Raw genomic sequence first — 24,093 nt, 5'->3', positions numbered from 1 at the left:
GGGATATAAATGTTGAATTTAAAAGCTTTTAGATGTTTTAATGTGTTTTTTTGCTTTAATTTATGTAAATAAATTTGTATAAACATATTAGAGTACTGAAAACATATCCTAACGTGTTTTTTTTTTGTTTTTTGTTTTGTTTTGTTTGTTTGTTTGTTTTTTGAGACGGAGTCTCGCTCTGCCGCCCAGGCTGGAGTGCTGTGGCCAGATCTCAGCTCACTGCAAGCTCCGCCTCCCGGGTTCACGCCATTCTCCTGCCTCAGCCTCCCGAGTAGCTGGGACTACAGGCGCCCGTCACCTCGCCCGGCTAAGTTTTTTGTATTTTTTAGTAGAGACGGGGTTTCACCGTGTTAGCCAGGATGGTCTCGATCTCCTGACCTCGTGATCCGCCCGTCTCGGCCTCCCAAAGTGCTGGGATTACAGGCTTGAGCCACCGCGCCCAGCCCCTAACGTGTGTTAAAATCAACCCACTCATTTTAATTTCCAAAATAACAAGCAGTTTTAAGGAACATAGTGACTAAAGTGGGATTACAGCAGGATTTCTCTTTGCATTTATGAATATTCAAAAAGAATTATTTAAAAACATTTCTCTGAAAAAACTGTGTTTTGAAAAACTTATGTTGGGAGAATAAAATTATGCCTTGTGAGCTTTTGAAAAGTGAACTTCAGATAATGGCATTTGTGTTTATTTGCCTGGTTCTTTTTAGAGACATGAAATTGTTAACCGCATAAGACAAAAAGTAAATAACTTGGCGTAGTCATTTGTTATTCCTGTCTTCAAGTCTGACTGCACAATTCATCTCAGCTTTCTATTTCTTTAAGATCCAAATTAATAGGCATTATGTTTACTACCCCTTCTATCCTACCTTTTATTTGGTTATCTCTTAACTAGTTCTCTTCCTTCTGAGATACTGTGCATATCAATGCCAGGTCAGTTTTCCAAATGTTGCTTTTATTACATCCTTTTATCTGCTTCAAAATCTATTGCTTCCTTTGCTCATGAGATAAAGTTCATATTTCTTAAGCTTATACTCAAGATACTCAATAGTCTGACCTGAATCTGCCCCATTTGAATCCTTCAAAAATTACCTCATAATCCCTTGAGGATACCTTGTTCTTTATCTTTGCTTTTGATGACACCTCTTGGGAATGCCCTGCCCACTCTTTGTCCAAATTCAAATCCTACTTATCTTTTAAACCCCAATATATTTCCTACTCTTCCATGGTTTTTTCATAACTTTTCAGCCTTCTTTGTATTCTTACTTCCTCAAAATAACTCATTGACAATTGCTTTGTGACAGTTCCTTGTATTAGTCAGTACTCCTTCTATAGAACGTGACATAAACCCACCCTAAAAAAAGCTTAAGAAAAAATACTTGCTTCTCTTTATTGTGATGGCTTTATTCTCAGGCAAGTTCTCTCTCTTGCTTATGGAACAAAGATAACCATAAGCAGCTAACTCACCTGGAGAAAAGAGCATGACCACATAGTAGTCCCTCCAGATTACTCTGGCCTAACATGGATCTCATGTCTATTCCTGAACCTGAACCAGTCACTGTGACCACAGAAGGATGGAATACTCTATTTAACTGACAATCCTGGGCCTTACCCCCATTGTGAAAGTGGGGATGTCCTTTGATTCACAGGTTAATAGTCCTGCCAGCATCACATGAGAGTTGGAGAAGAACAATTCTCCAACTCCCATGTTGGAGAAGGACTGCAGGACAGATTAAAACAAAACATATATGTTGTATTATGTTAGTATTTTAAGTCATTTTAATCTTGTATTGTTATTTACTTTTAAAGGTCTTATACTTAGTTTGTAAAATTATGTTGGAAACATTTTCATAGTGGGATTTTGTACCCTTCTGTGTAGCCAGTGATATCTTGATCCAGGCTCACTTACATATTTTTGGTGTTGTTGATAGGTTTGCAAAGTATTTTAAGAGTGAAAAATGGCAAAATCCATAATGTATAGCTGACATTTGGTTGGCCATAGTGCTTCAGAAGTTTTATTTAAGACCTAGAATCAGTTGCTTATGTAATTGCATTTGCAATATTGGCCTATAGTGTGAATTTTTAAATGAAATACCTTGCCTGCTATTGTTAAATCTATTTTGCCAAATGTTTTACAAGAAAATTCTTTTATCTTATAGATGGATTTAAATCTGAAAGAACAGGTTGTCATTTTAGATGAAGCTCATAACATCGAGGACTGTGCTCGGGAATCAGCAAGTTACAGTGTAACAGAAGTTCAGCTTCGGTTTGCTCGGGATGAACTAGATAGTATGGTCAACAATAATATAAGGAGGAAAGATCATGAACCCCTACGAGCTGTGTGCTATAGCCTCATTAAGTAAGAATATTTGTCTAGTAGTGTATTTGTGCTGCCTTTATATGAAAAATATGTTTGATTATGCCAGAGTATTTTAAAGTCAGTATACTTTGGTTAACTAGGCTTCTTGGGAAATGGATTGTTCCTTGCCAATTAAGCTTTAAAAACAAGGCTAGTCCAACCTTTTGTCTTGTTCACAAGAATATAATGAACATAAGTGATTTAAAAAAATGAATAATTGTGAATCTTATTCCTAATTTGGCAGGATAATGTAATAGCCCCAAAAGATGTGTATAGGATATTGAACCTATAAATAAAACATGCTTTTAATTAATATATTTTAAAATTCTGGATCATGGCTTTAATGTATTGCTTTATTCTCCAATTTAAATAGGATTCTAGTTTCATGGGTTTTAATTAATCAAGATTTCAGTACTCTGAAATAATATATTTAGTACTAGCTTTATGAAAATTTACACTAATTTTTTTATTAGACATTAAGTTGTTGATCTAGAATCTTGTTACCATAGGAAAAAAATTCCTAACTCTGAATCCCATTTCATTTATTGTAGCATTTTTCTGTTTCCTTCACATTATACTTTAAAAAAATTTGAATGTTATACAGTCACATGGTTTGAAGATAAAATGTATACAAATTTGTATAGTAAAAACCTCCTTCCAGTTTCATCCCTGATCTGTTTAATGTCTGTGTTCTCCTAAACGAGTTTATCATTCAATGCATATTACTCATTTATGAAGCCAATATTAGATACATTTTGTTGTCCCTCATTTTCGTCCAAATGATGGCATACTATACATGCATTTTTCTGCAACTTGCTTTTTTCAGTTCACAGTGTATTTTGGAGACCTTTCCATGTTAAGACCTAGAAAGCTTTCTCAGTTTAAAAAAAATAGATAACTACAATTCCATTAGATAGATATGCAATAGTTTATTTAACCAGCCTCTGATTAACAGAGGAGGTTGTTTCTAGTCTTTTGCTCTTATACTGCTGTAATGAATAACTTTGAACATACATAATTTCATTTGTATGCAAATATATCTATAGGAAAGTGTTTAGAAGTGGAGTTGTTGGGTGAAAGCATAGACATATTTGTAATTTCAATAGATATTGCTAACATTTACACAATAGGTGGATGACAGGGGGGCTAATGTATGCTTCTACCAGCAATGTATAAGAGTATGAAAATTGTTTTTTTCTAGCCTGCTAGGTGAAAAGTGTATCCCAATGTAGTTTTAATATTCATTTTCCTTAATATGCATGAAATTAAGCATCTTTAAAGGCCATTTATATTTCCTTTTGTGTCAACTGCCTGTTGACATCTCTGTTCTTTTTTTGTTCTTATTGTGGTTCTTTTTCTTAATGATTTATAAAACCCCATTCATATATTAGGGAATTAAAATCTTTGCCTGCAATAAGAGTTGTAAATACTTTCCACCCCATTTTGCCATTTGCTTGTGTCTTTTCTGGTGGTGGTATGCAGATTTTTGTGATTTTTATTTTACAACATAGTTTGTTGAAAGAGTTGTCTATAGTTGCTAATTCTGTTTTCTCACTTGACATTCTTCCCTCATAGATCCTAGCAGTGTTACTCTCTGGACAATTCTATGCAAGCTGTTCTTATCAAGATCACCAGTGATCTCTATATTGCCAAATACAGAGATTATTGTTTCTTTTATCTCAGCCAGTCAGTAGTGTTGGGTAGTTGATGACTACCTCTTTGAAAAGCATTTTTGTCTTAGCTTCTGTGACATCTCTGGTTTTCCTCCTTCTCACAGTCCATTCTTTTATCATTTCTTTTGATAATTCTTATTCTTTTTGATATTTAAATGTTGGAGTGCCTCAGGACTTACTTGGTACTGGGACCTAGTTTCTTTTGTAGCTCTATTTTCCCTAAATAACTTATAGTATTATAGCTTAGAATATAATCTGCAGTGCTGGTGAGGCCTGAACCTCTGTCTCTAGCTTCAGTCTCTCCCTAGAATGCCATTCTCATATCCAACTTTCTACTTTATAGCTCTTTTTGGATATCGAATAGACATTTCAACTTTACATCTAAAACAAAATTCCTTCCCTTCCCCTGTGTTCTGTTTCCTCAAATAAAAAAGTTAAATATTATCCTTGATAATATCCTTACTGCCTCACCTCATCCAATCAATGAGTAAGTCTTATAGATGCCACCTGCACAGTATATCCACAGTTCCTAAATTTCATTGACTGTGCATATCTACCCTACAATCTTCTCTTAACAAGAATATTATAACAACCTCCTAACAGGTCTCTACTTTCACTCATCTTTCTCCAGTAATCAATTCTAGCTTGGTAGCTAGAATCATTTTTTAAACATGTAAGATAGATAGTCTCTCTTTTATTTAAAACTCTGTATTTAAAACCTTTCCACCAAAACAGGACGGTACTGGCATAAAAACAGACACACAGATCAATGGAACAGAACAGAAAACTCAGAAACAAATCCACACACCTACAGTGAACTCATTTTTGACATAGGTGCCACGAACATACACTGAGGGAAAGACAGTCTCTTCAATAAATGGTGCCGGGAAAACTGGATATCCATATGCAGGAGAATAAAACGAGACCCCTATCTTTCACCATTAACAAAAATCAAATCAAAATAGATTAAAGACAAATCTACAACCTCAAACTATGAAACTACTACCAGAAAACATTGGAAAAACTCTCCAGGACATCGGTCTGGGGAAAAACTTCTTGAGCAATACCTCACAAGCACAGGTAACCGAAGCAAAAATGCACAGATGGGATCACATCAAGTTAAAAAGCTGCTGCAGAGCAAGGGAAACAATCAACAAAGTGACAAGGCAACCCACAGAATGGGAGGAAATATTTGCAAACTACAGATCTGACAAGGGATTAATAACCAGAATATATAAGGAGCTCAAACAACTCTGTACGAAAAAATCTAATAATTTAATTAAAAATCGACAAAAGATTTGAATAGATATTTCTCTAAAGAAGACATACAAATGGCAGTCAGACATATGAAAAGGCGCTCAACATCATTGATCAGCATTTCTCTGCTGATCAAAACTACAATGAGATATCACCTTACCGCAGTTAAAATGACTTTTATGCAAGACAGGTAACAACAAATGCTGGCGAGGATGTGGAGAAAAGACAATCCTTGTACACTGTTGGTGGGAATGTAAATTAGGACAACCACTATGGAGAACAATTTGAAAGTTCCTCAAAAAACTAACACTAGAGCTACCAAACGATCCAGCAATCCCACTGCTAGATACATACCCCAAATAAAGGAAATCAGTATATCAAAAGTGTATCTGTACTCCCATGTTTGCTGCAGCAATATTCACAGCAGTCAAGATTTGAAAGCAACCTAAATGTCTATCAACAGATGAATGGATAAAGAAAATGTGGTACGGCCGGGCGCGGTGGCTCAAGCCTGTAATCCCAGCACTTTGGGAGGCCGAGACGGGCGGATCACGAGGTCAGGAGATCGAGACCATCCTGGCTAACACGGTGAAACCCCGTCTCTACTAAAAATACAAAAAACTAGCCGGGCGAGGTGGCGGGCGCCTGTAGTCCCAGCTACTCGGGAGGCTGAGCCAGGAGAATGGCGTAAACCAGGAGGCGGAGCTTGCAGTGAGCTGAGATCCCGCCACTGCACTCCAGCTCGGGTGACAGAGCAAGACTCCGTCTCAAAAAAAAAAAAAAAAAAAAAAAAATGTGGTACATATACATAATGGAGTACCACTCAACTATAACACAGAAGGAGATCTTGTCATTTCCAACAACATGGATAAAATTGGAGATCACTGTGTTAAGTGAAATAAGCCAGGCACAGAAAGACAAAAAGCACATATTCTCACTTATTTGTGGGATCTAAAAATGAAAACAATTTAATCCATTGAGATAGAGAGTAGAAGGATGGTTTACTAGAGGCTGGGAAGGGTGGTAGGTGGGGATCACAGGAGAGGTGGGGTTGGTTAATGAGTACAAAGAAAAGAAAAATAGAATGAATGAATAAGTCCTAGTATTTGACAGCACAACAGTGTGACTGTAGTCAATGATGATTTAACTGTACATTTAAAAATGACTAAAATAATATAATTGGATTACTTGTAACACAAAGGATTAATGTTTGAGAGGATGGATACCCCATCTTCCATGATGTGATTATTATGTATTGCATGCCTGTATCAAAACATGTACCCCATAAATATATACACCTACTATATACCCACAAAAATTAAAAATAAAAAAAACCCCATCCCATTGCACTTTGAATAAATTCAGATTTCTTATCGTGACTCAGGATGACCTGATTTCTACTTATCACTCTGACATTGTTCATACCATTATTCATTTTTACTCATTGTGCTGCAAACCACATTAGCTTTCTTTCAGGTCCTCAAACAAGCAAAATTTTCTAACCACCTCAGGACCTTTCTCCTAGCTATTCCTTCTGCTTGGATATTTCTTTCTTTCTGATTCTCCCATGACTGGATACTTTTTGCATTCAGTTGTTAGAATAAATGTCACGTCAGGGAGAGCATTCTTGACACTGAAATTAAAGTAGCAACTAGGTTATATTAAACTAATTTATTTTCATAATTTATTTGTATATCATTACCTGATTTTTTTTTTTTTTTCATTTTATTAGAACGTTTTTTAACTTTTAAGTTCAGGGGTACATGTGCAGGTTTGTTATATAGGTAAACATGTTATGGGGGTTTCTTGTACATATTATTTCATCACGCAGGTATTAAGCCTTATAGTCATTAGTTATTTTTCCTGATCGTCTTCCCTTCTCCAACCCTACACCATCCGATATGTGCTGTTCCCCTCTTGCCCAGGTGTTCTCATCATTTAGCTCTCACAATTGAGAACATGTAGTATTTGATTTTCTGTTCCTGCATTAGTTTGTTAAGGATAATGATCTCCAGCTCCATCCATGTTCCCATAAAGGACATGTTCTCATTCTTTTTTATGGCTGTATAGTATCCCATGGCTACCTGATATTTTCTTATTTATGTATTTGTTTTTATGTTTATTCCTGTCTCCCTTTAGTAGAATGTAATTTCCAGGAGAGTAAGGACCTTGCCTATTTTATTTAACTGCTGTTATTTTCACTACCCAGAACAATGTCTAGAATAAAATAGGCATTCAAACACTTAATGTATGAATGTGTATATAGATCAATGAATGTATTGATATATTTTCTAGTAATTCTCTTTTTTGTGTTAATATGTAACACTTTAATTTCTTTATTAGGTTGTTTTGCATTTCCTTTTATATATATTTGGGATAAGTACGTAACACCTGGCTCTCAGTTGAAGCGACATTAGCTAAGTAAAGCAATGTGAATCCACAAAACAAGTGGGAAATCATATGCATGTTTGTTTCTTCTGAATGAAAGCTTTCTTTTTAGTTATATAAAGTTTATTTTGCAATATGAAACATGCATGCTTTTTAAAAGATTTCTTGATTAATCCACATTCATATCCTAAGAATGTCAAGAAATACAGATCAATGCATGACAATATGATTCTCTTGTTCTATTGAAATAGTGCATGTAAGTATGATACTGGTTGACAAAATTGTTTTATTTTATTTCAGTTGGTTAGAAGCAAACTCTGAATATCTTGTAGAAAGAGATTATGAATCAGCTTGTAAAATATGGAGTGGAAATGAAATGCTCTTGAATTTACACAAAATGGGCATCACCACTGCTACTTTTCCCATTTTGCAGGTAAGATTTTTTTTCTACCTGTAAAATGTATTTAGTGAATTAGAAGTGATTTAGTCATGACTAAATCCATATTAAATCCAGTGAGTAACCCAGAAGTTTTAAATACAGCAATTTAAATTTTTAAAAATTTTATTATCTAAATTTGATAATCTTTAAGTGATGGCATGGGTAAATTGTGGCTAAAAACATAGCATTACTTAATTTGAAGGAAATAAGTCTTTAAAGGGATTAATTGCTTTGTTTAAAGCTAAAAGGAGTCAATATTTTTAGGTTATAGATTTATTTAGTCAATTGTAAAAGTTAAAAATTTTAGAAAATAAAAAGAGGAGAAATTCCTATTTTGTTCATCTTAATTTAGAAATTATAAACCTGATATTCATGGAGAGATCATGAGTAGGCTTTGGAAGACTATGAAACTTATGAAGCTATATGCAAAATTTTATGAGTATATACTTTTGTACATTTTTCTAAATAGAGGCTGCATAAATTTCATTATATTTTCTAGTTTTTTTTGTAGATAAGAATATATTTTCTTTTTTTGTTCCTATTTACTTATTTAAATTACTAGATTATGTATTTTAGAATGGTTGTTTTAGGTTTAGAGAAAAATTAAGCACAAGGTCCAGAATTCTCATATACTTCCACTCCCAGCTACACACCTATACACATACACAATACACACCAACTCCACAGTTTCCCCATTATTGATCTCTTACCAGAGTGTAGTATATTTGTTACAATTGATGAACCATTATTGATACATTATTGTTCATTTAAGTCCATAGTTTACCTTAGGGTTTACCCCTTGTGTTGTAGAGTTCAATTAGATTTTGCCTAGGAATCCACCACTACAGTGTCATACAGAGTGTGTTCACTGTCCTAAAATTCTTCTGTGTTATACTTCTTCATCTCTCCACCACACCACGCCCATACCCACCAAACCCTTGGCAACCACAGATATTTTTTACTAACTCCATTGTTTTGCCTTTTCCGGAATGCCATATAGTTGAAATTGTGCAGTATGTAGTCTTTTCAGACTGGCTTCTTTAACTTAACAATATGCATTTAAGATTCCTCCATGCGTTTTTTTGCCTTGATAGCTCATTTCTTCTTATAGCTGAATAGTATTTCGTTATCTGGATGTACCCCAGTTTATCCATTCACCTACTGAAAGACACATTGATGGTTTCCAGTTTTTGGCAATTGTGAATAAAGCTGTTATAAACATTTCTATTAGTGACAAGCTTTCTACTCATTTGTATGAATACTTAGGAACACAGTTGTTGTATTATATGGTAAGACTGTGTTTAGCTTTGCAAGAAACTGCTAAACAGTCTTCAAAAGTGGCTGTAACTGCTGGGTGTGGTGGCATGCGGCTGTAGTCTCAGCCACTTGGGAGGCTGAGGCAGGAAGATTGCTTGAACCCAGGAATTTGAGGCTGTAGTGCACTATGATTGTGTGCTTGTGAATAGCTGCTCTCCAGCCTGAGCAACATAGCAAGACTTTGTCTCTTGACAAAAAATGGCTATACCATTTTGCATTCCCACCAGCAATGAACAAAAGTTCCTGTTGTTCTATATCTTTGCCAGTGAACTTTGGGGCTGAGGACTCTGCTTTTATGAGTACAACTTTTTTAGATTACACATATGAGTGACAGCATGCAGTATTTGTCTATCAGGCTTATTTCAGATAACATAATACTTCCAGTTTCATCCATGTTGTTGCAAATGGCAAAATTTTCTTGTTTTTTAAGACTGAATAATATTTCATTATATATATATGTGCCACATTTTCTTTATTTCATTAATCACTCACTATATTCTCATTTTTCCCCATGGGAAGAATTGTGGGCTAATGGAGGCTCTCTTGGCACTCAGCTGTACTTCCATGGGGCAGGGGTGATGTGGATAATATGAAACTATACTTTTTGCCCTCTTCAATGCATCTGTTCTTGGATTTCTTGCTCCAGTGGGGTCCTGGAACTTCTCTGCTAGACTCTTAGACTCTTAACAAAGGTACTCTCATATGTGGGTAGTTGTCAGAATTGGTTCATTGTTGGGAGATGACAATGGAAAACTCAAATTCTTTTTTTTTTTTGAGACAAAGTCTCACTCTGTTGTCCAGGCTGGAGGGCAGTGGTGTGATCTCAGCTCACTGCAACCTCTGCCTCCCGTGTTCAAGTGATCCTCATGCCTCAGTCTCCCGAGTTGCTGGGACTACAGGCATGCCCCACCATGCCCGACTAATATTTGTATTTTTGGCAGAGACGGGATTTCACCATGTTGACCAGGCTGGTGTCAGACTCCTGACCTCAAGTGATCTGTCTGCCTTGGCCTCCCAAAGTGCTGGGCTTAAAAGTGTGAGCCACCACGCCTGGCTGGAAAACTCAAATTCTTCCATCTTGCTGATGTTATTTCTCAAAGAGGTTTTTGAACAAAAAATGATGAAAATAATTGCTAACATGATCACAATAACATTCTGGCCATGTGACTATTAAAACATATATTTTAATCAGGATATACATAAATTTTTGCCCTGCATTTTAAAAATGCAGCGTGGTATCTAAGAATTTTTCTATGTTGTGACATCTTTCATAATTTTTTTTGCATAAATTGTTTGCATTTTGAAAGCTATTTATATAACAGTAAAATGGGGCTGAGGGTAATGGTGCATGCCAGTAATCCTGCAGTTTGAGAGGCTGCAGCTGGCAGATTGCTTGAGGCCAGGAGTTCAAGACCAGCCTGGGCAATATAGTGAGACCCTGTCTCTACAAAAAAAATACAAAAAATTAGCCGGGTGTGGTGGCAGTGTGCTGTAGTCCCAGCTACTTGGGAGGCTGAGGCAGGAGGATCACCTGAACCCAGGAGGTTGAGGCTACAGTGAACTGTGATTGCACCACTACGCTCCAGGCTGGGGCACAGGGCAAGAGCCTGTTTTAAAAAGAAGGGATAAATTGTAGCATATTCACATAGTAGAATACTATATGGCAATAAAAAGTGAACTACTTCCAACACAACCATATAGTTTTTTTTGTTTTGTTTTGTTTTTTTGAGATGGAGTTTCACTCTTGTTGCCCAGGCTGGAGTGCAGTGGCACGATCTCAGCTCACTGCAACCTCTGCCTCCTGGGTTCAAGTGATTCTCCTGCCTCAGACTCACGAGTAGCTGGGATTACAGGCATGCGCCACCACGCCTGGCTAATTTTTTGTATTTTTAGTAGAGATGGAGTTTCTCCATGTTGGTCAGGCTGGCCTTGAACTCCAAACCTCAAGTAATCTGCTCACCATGGCCTCGAACTCCCAACCTCAGGTGATCCGCCCACCATGGCCTCCCAAAGTGCTAGGAGCCACCGCGCCTGACCCTAGATGAATCTTAAATATTATGTTAGGTGAAGGAAACCAGATTCAAAAGGGTATAAACTGTATAAATCTATTTTTATGAAATTGAAGAACAGACCAACCTAATTATGGTGACAGAAGTTGAAGTACGGGTTACAACTATGTGGGGGTTCAGAGCAGTTTGGGCTGAGAAGGGGCACAAAGGAATATCTGGGATTCTAGGAATGTTTTGTATCCTGATTGGGTGTTAGTTACATGGGGAGGTGTGTGTATTTAGTGAGGTGTACATGTAAGATTAGTTCATTCTACTGTATATGTTACATGTCAGTTATAAAATGTACAAATAAAATGTATGTCAAAGAAAAAAACTGGAAAATACAGAACGGCACAAAGAAAAATGACTCATAAACTCAAAGATGAACATTATGCACATTGTGATTTATGTCTACTTATGCCTTCTATTCCCATATTTGCTTATTATAAATATATTTCTGATATGACACATTTATTTTAGCCTCTTTTAACAATATATTATGTATACTTTTCCTGTTTAAAGATTCCTTCACATAATTTTTATTTATTTTATTTTATTTTATTTTTTTTATTTATTTATTTTTTTTTTTGGAGGCGGAGTCTTGCTCTGTCGCCCAGGCTGGAGTGCAGTGGCCGGATCTCAGCTCACTGCAAGCTCCGCCTCCAGGGTTCCCGCCATTCTCCTGCCTCAGCCTCCCAAGTAGCTGGGACTACAGGCGCCCGCCACCTCGCCTGGCTAGTTTTTTGTATTTTTAGTAGAGACGGGGTTTCACTGTGTTCGCCAGGATGGTCTCGATCTCCTGACCTTGTGATCCGCCCGTCTCGGCCTCCCAAAGTGCTGGGATTACAGGCTTGAGCCACCGCGCCCGGCACCTTCACATAATTTTTAACTGCAGTGTAGCATTTTTATGAGTGTACATATTCTAAATTGATTAATCTGGTCAGTTGAAATATAGGTTATTTCCAGTTTCCCAGTATAATAAACAGTTCTGATATGAACATCCCTTATGAATTGTGGTTTTTGAATTTACTTTAAGCAGTCTTTTCTTATCCTATGTTATATTTCTCCTAAAAGTTTTAAGGTATTTATTGTTTATAAAGGATGAGATTTATAAATACTTTTACAAAGCCTTGGATTCATTTTGTTTATGTTGTGAATTTATGAATCAATTTTTTTCCTGTATGGATAGAGAATTGTCCCAGCACTGTTTCCTAAATAGTACATATTAATTTCCCTCTAATTTGTAATGCCACCTCTGCTACCTATTTAATTTTCTTTTTTTTTAATTAAAAAAAATATTTTTTAACCTTTTTTTTGTTTTTAAGAGACAGGGTCTTGCTGTGTTGCCCAGAATGAAGTGCAATGGTGCGTTCATAGCCCACTGTAACGTTGGATTTCTGGTCTTAAGGGATCCTCCTGCCACAGACTCCTCAGTAGCTGGGACTACAGGCATGCATCACCACACCTGCGTAATTATTTATTTATTTATGCATTTTGAGACAGAATCTCACTCTGTTACCCAGGCTGGAGTGCAGTGGTGTGATCTCAGCTCACTGCAATCTCCGCCTTCCAGGTTCAGGCAATTCTTGTGCCTCAGCACCCCCAAGTACCTGGGACCACAAGCGTGCCACCACGCCTGGCTCTTTTTTTTTTTTTTTTTTAATGGTAGAGCAATTTATTTTCTCTTGGGTATATACCAAGTAAGAGGATTGTGGGGTCAAATGGTAATTCTTTTTTTTTTCATTATTATTATACTTTAAGTTCTAGGGTACATGTGCACAATGTGCAGGTTTGTTACATATGTATACGTCTGCCATATTGGTGTGGTACACCCATTAACTCGTCATTTACATTAGGTGTATCTCCTAATGCTATCCCTCCCCGTTCCCCCCACCCCACGACAGGCCCGTGTGTGATGTTCCCCTTCCTGTGTCCAAGTGTTCTCATTGTTCAGTTCCCACCCCTGAGTGAGTGGGAATTTGGTTTTCTGTCCTTGTGATAGTTTGCTGAGAATGATGGTTTCCAGCTTCATCTATGTCCCTACAAAAGACATGAACTCATCCTTTTTTATGGCTGCATAGTATTCCATGGTGTATATTTGCATGCCTGGCTCATTTTTTGTGTTTTTTTAAAAATTTTTTTTATAGAGGTGGGGTTTTGTCATGTTGCCCAGGCTGGTCTCCAGCTCCTGAGCTCAAGTGATCCACCTGCCTCGGTCTTTCAAAGTGCTAGGATTACAAGTGTGAGCCACCCATGCCCTAATTTTTTTATGTTTTGTAAAGACAGGGTGTCACTATGTTGCCTAGGCTGGTCTTGAACTCCTGGCCTCAGGCCATCCTTCCACTTCAGCCTCCTGAAGCACTGGGATTATAAGAGTGAACCGCTACACCCAGCCCCTCTAATTTTCATATATGTGTGAATTTATATTTGGACTTGATTCTGTTCCACCATTCTTTTTCTCTAATTTGTCACGTTTGTTAATTAATAAGAAAAGTGCTTATATATAGTAAGGCATATCCCTCACTTTATTATTTTCCTTTGGAATTGTATCAGCTGTCCTTTGTTTTACTCTACCATTTGAATTTTAGAATTAGCTTATAATCTCTAGGAAAAGTTCTGTTGGAACTTTTATTGTAATTGCACTGTATTTATAGATTAATTTGGAAAGAATTCATGTATTTACATTATGAAGTTCTCCCATTCATAACAAGATATAGTTCTTCATTATTATTTCTTCCTATCTTTCAATAACATTTTATAATTTTATTTTTAAAAGATTAGATGCTTTTGGTTAGATTTATTCTTCAGTAGCTTAAAGTTTCTGTTTCCATTACAAATGATATATTTTTAAAATTACGTTTTTAATTGTTATTGCTATATCAAACTGGTGTTTGATTTTTATTTATCTTATAATTGTCGTATTAACCACCTTGTTGAATTATTTTACAAGTTTGTCCACAGATTATCTTAAATTTTCCGTATGGATAACCATATTGTCTGAATAATGACTGGCTTCTTTCTCATTTCTTTCTAATTTCTTCATGTTTTTGTTTCTTACTATGCTGGCACAGACTTCCAGTGCGTTGTTTATCACTGGCAATGAAAAACACATACTGGGCCGGGCACGGTGGCTCACGCCTGTAATCCCAGCACTTTGGGAGGCCGAGGCGGGCAGATCACAGGGTCAGGAAATCGAGACCATCCTGGCTAAGACGGTGAAACCCCTTCTCTACTAAAAAACATACAAAAAATTAGCCGGGCGTGGTGGTGGGAGATTGTAGTCCCAGCTACCTGAGAGGCTGAGGCAGGAGAATGGCATGAACCGGAAGGCGGAGCTTGCAGTGAGCCGAGATCGCGCCACTGCACCCTAGCCTGGGCGACAGAGCGAGGCTCCTTCTCAAAAAAAAAAAAAAAGAAGAAGAATAAAAAAAAGAAAAAGACATCCTGGTTTTGTTGCTTAAAGGAGCAATTACTAGTATTGCACCTTTTATTGAGATGTTTGCTGTGGTTAAAATTTTTTTAATTGACAGCTTCATTGAGCTATAATTCACATGCTTAAAATTTACCTTTTAAAAGTGAGTTTTGTGAGTTATTTTGATATTATATATTTTATATCTTATATACATATGATATATTTTTATTATATATTTTTATAATCATTTTTATTTAAGGAAATTTGCCCTGATTCTAGTTGGCTAAGAAATTTGTCATTATGATTATCAAAATTTGTAGAAATTAATTTTTACCAAAGTAGTATACCTATAGAATTTAAAGAGTCAGTTCTGTTGAGAAAAGCATTCCTCTGACCCACTCCTCAATCCCAATTCTCACTTTGGAGTGCACTTTTATCTCTTGTAGTGGTTTCTTCTGATATTTAACCACATTTAAAAAAATAATGTGGGTTCTGCTTCTTTTGAGTTTTCAATTTTAGATGTTCTCTGTTGACTTTCTCTTAATTATAATGATGATTTAGCTCCTTTAGACACACATACACTCTTCTCTGACACACACACACGCATACGCGCTCTCTTCCTCCTTTGCTTCCTGCTTTTCTTCCCTTCTTTCTTTTCTCTCTTCACTCTTTATTCTGCCAGTATAGTTATATTGATATTCAGTGTGGATACCATCATGTGTATGTATTATTATAGCTCACGATAGTAATGTAATGTAGCTTACTTGATTATATTTTTATGCAGCTTTATGTATGTTTCCTAAGAAACTATAATTAACTTTTTATTTATTTTTCCATTGCTTAGTTTTCTATTTTTCTACCCCCCAACCCAGCTGCCAATGTGTGGGTAACCTAACTGGAATTGAGCACGGAGTACTCTCATGATTCAATATGTAGGATTTCATTTAGCCCTTCTGTTTTTAGTACAGCGCCTCACCTTTAGTAGTTTATATTTTCTATATTTTATCAGAGTAAATTGCCAGTGTTCTGCCAGTGTTGGAGAAGGATATTAAGCCTTGATGTAAGGTGTTGCTGAGGGGACTTCATTTTTCAAAAAGAATAGTTTGGTATTTGTATTTCATTGCAGGGCTGCATATTTTTCCACATTCATGTTGTCTTTCTTGTTTGTTCTTTGTTAGTTTGTTTTTTAAGTCTTTCTACCTATTTGTATTCTTTAATGTTTTGTTCAGTAAGGCTGAATTTTTTTTTTTTTTTTTTTTTTTTTTTTGAGATGGAGTCTCGCTCTGCTGCCCAGGCTGGAGTGCAGTGGCGGGATCTTAGCTCACTGCGAGCTCCGCCTCCCGGGTTTACGCCATTCTCCTGCCTCAGCCTCCCGAGTAGCTGGGACTACAGGCGCCCGCCACCTCGCCCGGCTAGTTTTTTGTATTTTTAGTAGAGACGGGGTTTCACCGTGTTAGCCAGGATGGTCTCGATCTCCTGACCTCGTGATCCGCCCGTCTCGGCCTCCCAAAGTGCTGGGATTTCAGGCTTGAGCCACCGCGCCCGGCCAGCTGATTTTTACTCATAGATTTATGTTGTTTCACAATATATCTGAATACTAAAATGTATCGTTCTTATTTATCCTATTTCCTCGTTTTATTTTCATTGAACACATTTTATTGTCAGACATCAGAGTTGTCACCAATATCTTTTATTGCTTCAGTGTCCAGAATTTTCTCTTACAATCTGGGAAACATACTCTTCTGTTTTCTTATAATTTTGTTTTAATGTCCACACTTTCATCCATTATTAAAACTTATGAGCCATGTAAAGACCAATGAGCCAGTTAACATACGTTTTGTTATTTAACATGTATTGTTTCCTTAAGTCATTTAGCTTTGCTTGTGATATAGTCATATTATTCTCAGCATCAAAATTACTTTCTGGAAATAATTCATGGATTTAAGGCAACATATCAATTCTTTAAAGCCTTTTGGAGAAGCTACTTGCTACATTTTTATTTAATTCCTTACTTCTGAAAGGCACCAAATAATACCCTGATTGCCTGAGAAGTAATGAATCTTCTAAATACTAACTTATTATTGAAGAGTCTTTGACTCTGAGGAGAATTTTGCTAATATGGCAATCTAAAATACATTGTTAGTATTGTGCTGTTAATAATTGTCTTAGTCTGTATCGCTATAAAGAAATACCTGAGGCTGGGTAACTTATAAAGAAAAGAGGTTTATTTGGTTATTGTACAAGAAGCATGTCACCAACATCTGCTTTTGAGAACCTTAGCCTGCTTCTAGTCATGGCAAGAGGTGAAAGGGAGCTGGTTTGTACAGATCATATGGCAAGAGAAGAAGCGAGAGAGAGAAGGGAGGGAGGTGTCAGGCTCTTTTTAACAACCAGCTCTCATGGGAACTAACAGAGCACTAACTCACCTCCTCTCCACCTAGGGAGGATGTTAATCTATTCGTGAGGTATCTACCCCCCATGATCTCAAACCTTCCGATATGCCCCACTTCCATTACTGGGGATCACATTTCAATATGAGATTCGGAGAAGTCAGACTATCAAACTATAGCAATTCTGTTCACCTAAAATTTCAATGCATGTTTTGTTTGGGTTTCATTATATTTTTGAGAAGTTTCTTTTTCCAGTTCCCTCCCAACCCCTCTACACTTAATATGGTAATTTCTTATAGGGACATTTTTCTGCTGTTCTTCAAAAAGAGGAAAAAATCTCACCAATTTATGGTAAAGAGGAGGCAAGAGAAGTACCTATTATTAGTGCATCAACTCAAATAATGCTTAAAGGACTTTTTATGGTGCTTGACTATCTTTTTAGGCAAAATAGCAGGTAAGTGAAGATAACTAATGTGTATTTTCCTTTAAAAATAGCCTAATTTGGGTGCTAGCATGTGTTTAGTACATACCAATTTTGGGTGAGTAAATAGGAGAATTGAAAACAAGTGTTACAGATATTATTATATATTTGCTGTTATTGACACAGACTTAGAGGAATTGAAATTAGTCTGATGCTTTTTTGAGACAGGGACTTGCTCTGTCACCCAGGCTGAAGTGCAGTTGTGTGATCACAGCTCACTGCAGCCTCAACCTCCAGGGCTTAAGCAATCCTCCCACCTGTTTCCTGAGTAGCTGGGATTACAGGTGTGCACAACCCACACCCAGCTAATTTTTTAATTTTTATTTTTTTTGTAGAGATGAGATCTCACTATGTTGAACAGGATGGTCTTGAACTCCTGGCCTCAAGTGATCCTCCCACTTCAGCCTCTCAAAGTGCTAGGATTGTAAGCGTGAGCCCACGCCTGGCCAAAATTAGTCTTTTATATTAATGAATATTGAAATCATTAAATATATTTAATTAAATCATATTAAATTGTTATCTTCTATTGCTAAAGTTTTCTTATGTTCTTACAGTGTCAGAAAGTCCCTTTTTTATTGTACGAACTGTAGAAAATGAAAAACAACCAATCCCTCTCATCCTATAACTTAAGTTATAGTAGAACCTAGTTCTGGTATTTTTTTGTGTATGTGGTAAAATATACATAAAATATACCATTTTAACCATTTTATGTATACAACTCTGTGCCATTAAGTACAGTATGTTTGCAATGTTGTACATTGTACTCATTTCCAGAGATTTCCAGAATTTTTTTATCATTCCAAATAGGAATTCTGTACCCATGAAATAATAACTCCCTAGAGTCTTTTCCCTCATCCCCTGCTAACCTGTATTCTATTTTCATCTTATGAAGTCCTTTTTAGGTATTTCACATAAGAGCGATCATACAATGTTTGTCTTTTTTTGTCTGGCTTAATTAGCACAGTGTTTTCAGAGTTCATTTATGCAGTAGCATATATCAGAATTTCATTCCTTTCTATGGCTGAATAACATTCTGTTGTACATATATACCACAGTTTGTTAATTTATTCTTATGTTAATGGACATTCGGGTTGTTTTCATCTTTTGCCTATTGTAAACAATGCTACTATGAATGTTGGTATACAAATATCTGAGTTCTGCTTTCAGTTCTTCTGGGTGTATGTAAGTACCTAGCAGTGGAATTGCAGGATCATATGGTAATGCTGCATTTAACTTTTTGAGAACTCACCATACTGTTTCCCACAGCAACTGCATTCTTTTCCATTCCCATTATCAATACACAAGGGTTCCAATTTCTACACATCCTTGCCAACAGTTCATGTAGCAGCACATATCAGAATTGTTATTTTGCTGACACTTGTTATTTTATTTCTTTAATAATAGCCATCCTAATAGGTATCAAGTGATTTCATCTGGTTTTTATTTGTATTTCCTAATGACTAGAGATGTTGAGAATCTTTTCATGTGCTTATTGGCCAATTGTATGTCTCTTTTGGAGAAATATCTGTTAGAGTCTTTTGCCCATTTTTGAATTACTGTTTTGTTGTTGTTGTTGAGTTGTAGTTATTTATATATTCCGGATGTTAGTCTTGTAAGAGATATATGCTTTACAAATATTTTCTCCCATTCTGTGGGTTGTTTTTTCATTTATTGATAGTGTACTTTGATGCAGAAAAGCTTTTTAATCTTGTTGAAATCCAATTTATCTTTCTCCTTTTTTGTTGTTGCCTGTACTTTTAGTGTCACATTCAGTAAATCATGACCAAATCTGATATCATGAAGATTTCCCCTTTGTTTTCTTTTTTTTTTTTGAGACGGAGTCTCGCTGTCTCCCAAGTTGGAGTGCAGTGGCGCGATCTTGACTTACCGCAACCTCCACCTCCCGGGTTCACGTCATTCTCCTGCCTCAGCCTCCCGAATAGCTGGGACTACAGGCGCCAACCACCACGCCGGGTTAATTTTTTGTATTTTTAGTAGAGACGGGGTTTCACCGTGTTGGCCAGGCTGGTCTCAAACTCCTGACCTCGTGATCTGCCTGCCTTGGCCTCCCAAAGTGCTGGGATTACAGGTGTGAGCCACCATGCCCGGCCACATTTTATTCTTTTTAAGCTTAGCCATTTTCTAGATTGATATTGAAAGTAGTTATAAACTGGATGGTATCACAGATGTCATTTGGTTCAGCACCTTCATTAAAAGTAGATGAAGGCTGAGACTCAGGTTTCAAAGGAATGTAAGAATTTTATAATTTGTTGCTAATACTTTAAAAACTTTCAGTAAAAATTATCTTTCTGTTTTCTCGTGTAATAAAAAAGTATAACCCACCTTTTAGTTTCTTTAACCATAATGCTGTTTTCTATTTTGTAACTCATCATATAGTAGAGCATGCAGAGAGCTCTGGACTGGGAGTTAGGAGGCCTGTATTTTAATTCTGCTTCTGCCCTGACATATGTAATGTTTGAAAATGAGGTTAGGAAGTAGCTGGTAAAAGATAGATGGTTAGATGATTTCTAATATTCCCTCTGAGAATCAGTTAATTCTATGATTTAATAACTTAATTAATATCAGAATTACTGAATTTAATTAATGGTAAGGAGAATGTTATTTTTGAATAGGAAGGTACCAGCTCTTTCAAATGAGTTTTAATGTAATCAGTTTCTATATTGTATGTAGCTGGGTCATAGGTTTTATAAAGTTTTGCCACTTAATTAGCATTTTCTTCGCATCTAGATTTGCAGATGATTATAAAATTGCGATTCAACAGACTTACTCCTGGACAAATCAGATTGATATTTCAGATAAAAATGGGTTGTTGGTTCTACCAAAAAATAAGAAACATTCACGACAGAAAACTGCAGTTCGTGTGCTAAACTTTTGGTGCTTAAATCCAGCTGTGGTAAGCTCATCATGTAAATGGAGATTTTGTCTTCCTGCTCAGTACCAGCATTTTAAAAAATGTGGTTGACTCTTTTAAAGATAGTTGTTTGTTGTTGTTGTTGTTGTTTTGAGGCAGGGTCTTGCTCTTCACCCAGGCTGGAGTGCAGTGGTGCAATCTAGCTCACTGCAGCCTTGACCTCCCGGGCTCAAGCGATCCTCCCACCTTAGCCTCCCCAGTACCTGGGACTATAGGTAAGGGTCACCATGCTCGGCTAATTTTTCTATTTTTTGTAGAGATGGGGTTTCACCATATTGCCCAGGCTGGTCTCCTAGACTCAAGCGATCTTTCTGCTTCAGCCTCCCAAAGTGCTGGGATTACAGGTGTGAGCCACTTTGCCCAGCTTCTTTTAAAGATAATTTTATTTATCTAATGTTGTTTTCCTTTAGGCCTTTTCAGATATTAATGGCAAAGTTCAGACTATTGTTTTGACATCTGGTACATTATCACCAATGAAATCCTTTTCGTCAGAACTTGGTGTTACATTTACTGTCCAGCTGGAGGCTAATCATGTCATTAAAAATTCACAGGTTAGTTGTTTTTTTTTTTTGAAGGCCTTCAGTGTTTCTACTTACTTCAGTATAACTCTATATAAACAAGTTAGAAGGTACCTGAAGTGTCAGGAAGTAAATCTTGATAGGAAATTCAACATTCCAGTTTTACAATAAAAGAAAATCTGTCAGCTACTTAATAGTGTGTCAACAGAAGGAAATAATTCAGTCACTTGGGATGCAAAAGGCTGTATTTCAGCTTCTTTTAAATAAGTTTTAGTTTTGTAATGAAAACAAAATTTTGATTTATTTAGTTCTCATGGTATAATTATTTGTATTTTATTTATTTATTTATTTATTTATTTATTTATTTATTTATTTATTTTTGAGACGGAGTCTCGCTCTGGTGCCCAGTCTGGAGGGCAGTGGTGTGATCTTGGCTCACTCGGGTTTAAGCAATTCTCCCGCCTCCGCCTCTCGAGTAGCTGAGATTACAGGTGTGCGCCACACGCCTGGCTAATTTTTTATTTTTTATTTTTAGTAAAGATGGGGTTTCACCATGTTGTCCAGGCTGGTATTGAACTCCTGCCCTCAAATGATGCACCTGCCTCGGCCTCCCAAAGTGTTGGGATTACAGGACACCATGCCCGGCCTATTTATATCTTATTTACTTATCTCTGTATTTTTATTTTTACTTTTATTTTTTGAGACACGATTTTGCTCTGTCCTCCAGGCGGGAGTGCAGTGGTGCGATCTCAGCTCACTGCAGCCTTCGTCTCCTGGATTCCAGCCACTCTCCTGCCTCAACCTTCTGAGTAGCTGGGATTATGAGTGTGTGCCACCATGCTTTGTGCATTTTTGTATTTTTAGTAGAGATGGGGTTTTGACATGTTGGCCAGACTTTATCTTTTTTTTTTTTTTGAGACGGAGTCTCGCCGTGTCGCCCAGGCTGGAGTGCAGTGGCGCGATCTCGGCTCACTGCAAGCTCCGCCTCCCGGGTTCACGCCATTCTCCCGCCTCAGCCTCCGAGTAGCTGGGACTACAGGCGCCGCCACCTCGCCCAGCTAGTTTTTTGTATTTTTAGTAGAGACGGGGTTTCACCATGTTAGCCAGGATGGTCTTGATCTCCTGACCTCGTGATCCACCCGCCTCGACCTCCCAAAGTGCTGGGATTACAGGCTTGAGCCACCGCGCCCGGCCTATTTATCTTTTTAGAGACAAGGTCTCGCTATGTTGCCCAGGCTGGCTTCAAACTCCTGGGCTCAAGCAGTCCACCTGCCTCAGTGTCCTGAGTAGCTGGGACTACAGGCATGTACTACCATGCCCAGCTTGTATAATTATTTATGCTTCTCTTTTCCATTAGACTATAGTGTATCCTGATTCTTCCTTTTACATTCACATTCTTTGTCTATGCCTAGATTAATAGCTGGTATTTAGCAAGTGTTCAGCACGTTTGAATATCTGAAATGAATTAAACGTACTCATGTTTTATAACGATGCCTACTAAATGTTATTTTAATTTTTGTAGAAATGTATAGATTATCATTTTTCATTATGCCTTCTGGTTTCTTTTTATGAAGTATTTTAAAGTAGTTAGGCACACAGGTGATGTTAAGCTGTGGTTAATGCTAAAGTGGTTAAGTTAACATCACCTGTGTGCCTAACACAAGGCTAGTTCTTTGTTAAGCTATATACACAGGTTTATGGTGGGAACATTTGTGGTTCTCACAATTACCTGGGAGCAACTACGGCATTTGGTAGTTGGGAACCTAGAATGCTAAACTCCTATGTAACTAAGAATTGTGCTTTCCAAATGCCAGAGTGTTCCTGTTGAGAAATGTGACTATAAACAGCAGTGAAGGAAGAATACATGTTCCACATTTTCAAGTTGCTTTCTTTAGAGACACAGATAAATATAGGAAGTTGGTAAATTCAGCATACGTTTTCTTATAAGAATGTTGTTACAGGCTCTATGTTCTCAACCTACTGCACAAAAGTCCATTTGACCTGTAATGTCTCTGAATTATAATAATGTAGTTGTGCAGCTGGATTCTGTTATACTATAATATTTTCCTTCAACTTAAATTTTTTAAAAACTTTTAATTGTGGTAGAATATGCATGACATAAAATTTGCCATCTTAACCATTTTTGAGTATACAGCTCAGTCGTATTAAGTATGTATATATTGTTGTGCAACCAATCTCAAGACATTCTCCTCTTGAAAAACTGAAACTCTGTTCCCATTAAACAATAGCTCTCTATTCTCCCCCTTCCCCAACTCCTGGTAACTACCATTCTACTTTCTGTTTCTCTGAATCCTATTACTATAAATACTTCATATAAGTGGAATCATAAAGTATTTGTCATTTTTGTGACTGGCTTATTTTACTTAGCATAATGTCCTCAAGGTTTGTCCATGTTGCAGATAATGTCTTCAAAGTTCATCTATGTTGTAGTATGTGCCAGTTTCTTCTTTAAAGGTGAATAATGTTTCATGTGTGTATATGCCTGTGATTTATAATATATATTTGGTCTTCCACTCCCTTTCTTGGCATACAACTCCTAAAATCCTTAGAATCTCCAAAGTGATATTCTGTATGCTAATGAGATGACTAATGGTAGGGGGCCCCTAGGTAGCATCAGGATGGGGGCTGGTCTCCAGAAAGACCAAGACATGATAGGAGAGTTGGGATTTTCACCCCCATTCCTCAACCTCTGGGGAGGGCTTGGGGGAGATGGTGCTAAAGGTTAAATTTATTTTAATATCTAGTGGTTTAATCAATCATGCCTACATAATGAAGCCTCCATAAAAACCTAAAAGGACAGGGTTCAGAGAACTTCCAGATAGCTGAACACTTGGAGGTTCCTGGAGGGTGATGTGCCTGGG

At 36.9% G+C, this 24,093-nt stretch overlaps 1 protein-coding gene across 1 annotated transcript in view; it reads left to right on the top strand.

Moving 5' to 3' along the window:
• Positions 1 to 24,093, top strand: part of BRIP1 (BRCA1 interacting protein C-terminal helicase 1) — a 183,703-nt gene that overhangs the window by 56,358 nt on the left and 103,252 nt on the right. Inside the window, exons 8-12 of the mRNA XM_030922502.1 lie at positions 2,157 to 2,356; positions 7,975 to 8,107; positions 17,580 to 17,734; positions 20,510 to 20,675; positions 21,104 to 21,244. Of these exons, the coding sequence (XP_030778362.1) occupies positions 2,157 to 2,356; positions 7,975 to 8,107; positions 17,580 to 17,734; positions 20,510 to 20,675; positions 21,104 to 21,244 (795 nt within the window). The remainder of the gene's footprint in view (positions 1 to 2,156; positions 2,357 to 7,974; positions 8,108 to 17,579; positions 17,735 to 20,509; positions 20,676 to 21,103; positions 21,245 to 24,093) is intronic.

The sequence above is a fragment of the Rhinopithecus roxellana genome, chromosome 19 (assembly GCF_007565055.1).
Source record: "Rhinopithecus roxellana isolate Shanxi Qingling chromosome 19, ASM756505v1, whole genome shotgun sequence".
NCBI classification, from domain to species: domain Eukaryota; kingdom Metazoa; phylum Chordata; class Mammalia; order Primates; family Cercopithecidae; genus Rhinopithecus; species Rhinopithecus roxellana.
The sequence above is the reverse complement of the archived record's forward strand: the minus strand, read 5'-3'. Positions and strand labels throughout refer to the sequence as shown.